General features: G+C 45.7%; 1 protein-coding gene across 1 annotated transcript; it reads left to right on the top strand.

Annotated features, from left to right (window-relative positions):
- Nucleotides 1–1346: 1346 nt before the first annotated feature.
- LOC147905624 (pentatricopeptide repeat-containing protein At4g39530-like) lies at nucleotides 1347–4639 on the top strand. Its single transcript, XM_087381013.1, has one exon. It carries the CDS (start codon nucleotides 1593–1595, stop codon nucleotides 3528–3530), a length of 1938 nt encoding a protein of 645 aa, XP_087237139.1. The 5' UTR covers nucleotides 1347–1592; the 3' UTR covers nucleotides 3531–4639.
- Nucleotides 4640–5484: the final 845 nt, after the last annotated feature.

The following is a 5484-nucleotide window of genomic DNA, read 5'->3' as shown; positions in this document are numbered from 1 at the left end:
TGGCGGAGCAGAGATCTGAACCATCAGATCCTCGCCTCTTCATAGCCTGAAATGACAATGGCCATTCCTCAATTTAAGCCTGCTCACTTCCTCAGAGCTGATGCTTCACCTTTACTTGAAAACAATAGTGACCCAACACCACAACTGTATGACTGTAGGGACTCCAGCACTCGATCAACGTATTTTCAGCCAGTGCTTCGGAATCCCACGCCAAGCACTCCTACAATCGCCTTGTATACAGATATAGAACAGGCAAGATGAAGCTGTCGATTGGGGGAAGGGAACCTTGGATTGGATCGACGGACCCGCCGTTCAGAGTGATTCTGCCAGATACGCTTTTCTGTTACGCCGTTGCAGAATTACAAAATCCCTATCAGAAGGAAAGCGCATCCATGATCAAATAGTAAGAAAGGACATGGGTAGAACAGGTTTCTGGAGAAACTGCTCCTACAAATGGATGCTAAATGTGGAGATCTGGAGGAAGCACATACACTGTTTGCCAAAATGCATGAACGTGATGCCTCGTCATGGAGTTACATAATTGGAGCATATGCCCAACAAGGGCAGTGTATAAATTCCCTCCAACTCTTTCATCAAATGTTTTTTGAAAGCGTAATGCCAGAGAAATCAACTTTTATCAGCAGTCTATCTGCCTGTGCTAGTACAGTGTAAATCTGACAAAATGTGCTTTTGCAATCCAAAGGGGAGTGCTAATTGGGGCACATAATTTTGAAGAAGGGATGGCATGTGAAGATAGTCTTAGGGCCAAAATGATATTACTAGTCTATACTAGTGCTCCCTCTCATTCTGATATTACTAGTCTATACTAGTGCTCCCTCTCATTCTAATCTAGTGCACTCTCATTTTCCCTATACTAGTACTAGTCTAGTGCAGTCTCATTTTCCCTCGCATACTGTTAACAGTGGGGGTTGGCGGAGCAGAGATCTGAACCATCAGATCCTCGCCTCTTCATAGTCATGATGGGGGAGGACAAAATCCACCGATTGATTTTTAGGACTACCAGCTAACGCTCGTCGCCTGCACCATTACGGACAGACTACTCTGATTACAGTAGGAATTGCGCGGAGTCCCAAATCGCGCCGCTATTTTGACCACTGAAACAAAGACACTTGTCTCGTTGGCGCCGCCTCCCCCCTCCATTGACAGCCGAAAATCAGCATCGGTCGCCAATTTCTGGTCAGAAAAACGGGGCAACCGGCTCCCGACCTCCGGCTGGTCGCCCGTGTGCCCGGTTTCCTCCCGAACATCAGTCGTCGATTTTCGGTCGGAAAACCGAGGCAACCAGCCTCCGGCCAGTCACCAGTGTGTCCTAGTTTCCTCGCGGGAATGGCTCGCGACGCCAATTCCGTACTCCATCAAAATGACGTTCTAGCACCTGGCATCGAGTAACTTTCAACCAATTCACAGGTTGGAAAGATTGAGGTCGACGGAAAGACGTAAAGAAACAATGACAACTTTGTAACCTCATCCCTTGGTTGAATATTGTCATGTTCTGCTGCCCTGTCAGTCCATGCTGCTGGAAATGACAATGGCCATTCCTCAATTTAAGCCTGCTCGCTTCCTCAGAGCTGATGCTTCACCTTTACTTGAAAACAATAGTGACCCAACACCACAACTGTATGACTGTAGGGACTCCAGCACTCGATCAACGTATTTTCAGCCAGTGCTTCGGAATCCCACGCCAAGCGCTCCTACAATCGCCTTGTATACAGAACAGGCAGGATGAAGCTGTCAATTGGGGGAAGGGAACCTTGGATTGGATCGACGGACCCGCCGTTCAGAGTGATTCTGCCAGATACGCTTTTCTGTTACGCCGTTGCAGAATTACAAAATCCCTATCAGAAGGAAAGCGCATCCATGATCAAATAGTAAAGAAAGGACATGGCAAGAACAGGTTTCTGGAGAAACTGCTCCTACAAATGTATGCTAAATGTGGAGATCTGGAGGAAGCACATACACTGTTTGCCAAAATGCATGAACGGGATGCCTCGTCATGGAGTTACATAATTGGAGCATATGCCCAACAAGGGCAGTGTTTAAATTCCCTCCAACTCTTTCATCAAATGTTTTTTGAAAGCGTAATGCCAGAGAAATCAACTTTTATCAGCAGTCTATCTGCCTGTGCTAGTCCAGTGGCCCTTCGGGAGGCTAAACGCATGCATACCCGCATAGTGAACAGCGGAGTGGGGGTAGATATTTTTATCGGAACGGTCATGGTCATTATGTACAGCAAATGCTGCAGTTTGAAGCATGCAAGATGGGTATTTGATGAGATGTCTGAGCGGGATGTGGTTTTATGGACTGCTGTCATAACGGCATATGCCCAGAATGGACAAGGTGATGAGGCATTCCAATTCTTTCAACAAATGCACATGGAGGGTTTGATGCCAAACGCGTTTACGTATTCCAGCATTCTTGCTGCATGCGCCAATGACACAGCCTTAACAAAGGGCAAAAGGATCCATGTACACATCACGAGCAGTGGCTGTGAATCTGATATTTTTGTGGGTAACGCCCTTGTCAACATGTATGGCAAGTGCAACAACATACAGCATGCAAAGACAGTGTTTGATGGACTGTGTGAAACGAATGTGGTTTCCTGGAATGCCATGATTGCAGCATATGCCCAGCATAGCCAGGGCAAGAATGCCTTGATTTTTTTCCGACAGATGCAACAGAAAGGTGTGCTTCCAGATCAGGTCACGTTCATAAGCACCGTTGATGCATGTGCGGGTCTGGCAGCTCTAAGTGAAGGGAAGCAATTACATGCTCAGCTTATAGCCAGGGGGTTTGAGTTGGATGTCATTGTAGGGAATGCGCTTGTCAATATGTATGGCAAGTGTGGGAGTGTGGAGGATGCACATACATTATTTGACAGTATGTCCCATCGGAATGTAATTACTTGGACGGCCATAATCGATTCATATGCTCAGCATGGACTGGGTAAGGAGGCTCTTGAATTTACACAAAAAATGGAGCAGGAAGGTGTGATGCCAAATGCAGTTACATTTCTCAGCATTCTCTCTGCATGTAGCCATGCTGGACTGGTAGATGAAGGCTGCCAATATTTTGGCTTTATGAAAAAGAGTGGCATTGTGCCTACTTTAGAGCACTATAATTGTCTGATTGATCTTCTTGGAAGAGCTGGAAGGCTAGATGAGGGGGAGGCATTAATTAAGAACATGCCCTTACGGCCTACTGCTGCATTGTGGACAACATTGCTTGGTGGATGCAGACTCCATCTTGATCTGGACCGAGGAAAACGTGCTGCAGACCGCATTTTCAATCTGAAGACACAGGAAGCTGGACCTTACATATTGTTGTCAAATATATATGCTGCTGGTAGGTCAGATGATGCAGAAAGTCTTAATGCAATTATTGAAGACAGCAGTCTAAGGAAGCAGCCAGGCTGTGGCTCTAGTGAGGGCAATGATGACATGTATGAATTTGTTGAAGATTACACCTTCATTACAAGGAGCTTTATGCACAGAATTAATGAGCTCTTATAGCATCTGATAGGAAAAATGGACTGACTGAATAGAAAAAATTGCTGGATATAAAATAGTTCGTTGCGACATATATTTCAAGTTGGACTCTTCCCCCATCCCTTGGTCTTACTGAATTCACTGCTTGAGTTGGTGGTCTAAAACAATCGGTTTTGAAGTGCGAAGTGTTTGGTGCATCTTAAGCACAGGGAAAAGTAATGTATGGACGTTCAAACTTCAAAACACATTTTTTTAGTGCTGAACGCCTAGCTCGCACATTTGATGCTCATCTTGTTGAGCAAAGCTACATCAGCCAGGAATATGACGAAAGATGGTGCCACTTACCGAGCTTAGACCCCATCCCCGCAAAAAGACCTCACTGGCAACCTACTACCCAATCACAAAAAGGCTTCAAGGGGGGGATATAGTGGCTTAGGGCCTCAAGCCCATATATTCAAGGTCATGATCTCCCACTTGTTTTGTGGGATATTTCAGGATTCTGCACAGACGTGGTGATTGCGCAGGGAATCTGAGGGCCTTAACACCCTTTGTTTGCCCATTGTATGTATTTTTTGGCCTTCAAGGAATGGGCACCAATACCCCCATGGACTAACACCATGACCAATCCACATTTGGGCAACCTGCAGGCAGACTCACAGCATCCAAGACAAACATGCTCACATTAGGGATTTTGTATCTGGGATCCGTGCCATCACCTGTTGTAGTTACGACAGTATTGCCACATGTCATGCATGTCAGTACTGCACCTTAGGACAGGAGCAGATGGTGATAGGTTGGTCTGCTCTGATACCAAGTGAAGGCACTAGAAGGCACCAAATGTCTTGCTTAACGGTGTGCCCCTAAAGGGGCCTGGTAGCTACCCGTCAGCCTACTTTCATGTGATCATTTAAACAGTGCCCAAGTGGTTGAGTGGCTCAGGGACAATGATTTTGATCCCATGAGGTATATGGGATATTTTAGGATACCCTAGGCCTTGGAAGCACAGACCCCACACGAGTAAATTTACACAGCACATGTATTCTTGACCCATGAGAATTGAATGCCATTGCTCACCCCATGGTTTCAAATAGAGTGAGATGCAACAAGATGCAAGAAGTCTTTGCAGAATAAGCTCGGATGGCTAGGTTGGATTGTGTTAGACAAGATTTGTGATGAGTCCTTGCTGTGTAACAATGGTTCGAATCCTGAAAAGTGCGGCTCTGCTAGTTTGAGTCTTCCATTAGTTCAAAGGATTCTGTCATAAGCCATTATATGATTTGTTTTAATAAATCAGACAGAAAGGGCTGTGCCTTGTGGATATCAATGATTGTAAAGCAAATAAAGCTGATCACTTTTTCTCGAGAATAGTGACAATTGTAAACGCAGAGGGGCTGGCCCAAACGGATTAGGAGCCTGCCCAAAAGTTGTATCCAAAGATGTACCTGAGTGTGTTTCGCTAGTTCCCAGGTCTCTTTGGGTGAGATTTTTGAAGGAGCAGGTGCTCGAGGTCCTTTGTGCACTGCTTGGGCAAGCTTCCTGCTAGTTGCAAACAGCCAGGAGCTTGCATTGGGCTGCTGGCATCCTGTGTCCCAGACCTCCTTCTGGACAGTTTCTTTTTGTTCGAATTCTAATGGCAACGGTCCTTAGCTAAGAGCCCCTTCCTTTCTTTCCCTTATTTTCCACCGCCCTTCCTCTCCGTGTTTGGCTAGCGTTCTTGCTTGTTTTGGAGGAAGAGAATCTTGTGTTAGAAATGACCCAACAGAGGATACGCACAGCGAAAGACTGATAGTATTGCCCAGGAGCTCACACAGTGTGGTGTGGGGTGTGGAATCACAAACGTCTCAAACTTATGTGCATAGATGTGCAAGCCAGTAAATAGACAATGCTCAGATTTAGATTTAGATTTAGATTTAGATGCTCGTTGGGGAGAGACTAAAATGAAAACGTTTAGACTTCACAAGCAGTTGTAGCTTGAATG

Source organism: Dipteris shenzhenensis, chromosome 1, assembly GCF_047967505.1.
Source record: "Dipteris shenzhenensis isolate YYH24624 ecotype China chromosome 1, Dip_SZ_1.0, whole genome shotgun sequence".
NCBI lineage: Eukaryota > Viridiplantae > Streptophyta > Polypodiopsida > Gleicheniales > Dipteridaceae > Dipteris > Dipteris shenzhenensis.
The sequence above is the reverse complement of the archived record's forward strand: the minus strand, read 5'-3'. Positions and strand labels throughout refer to the sequence as shown.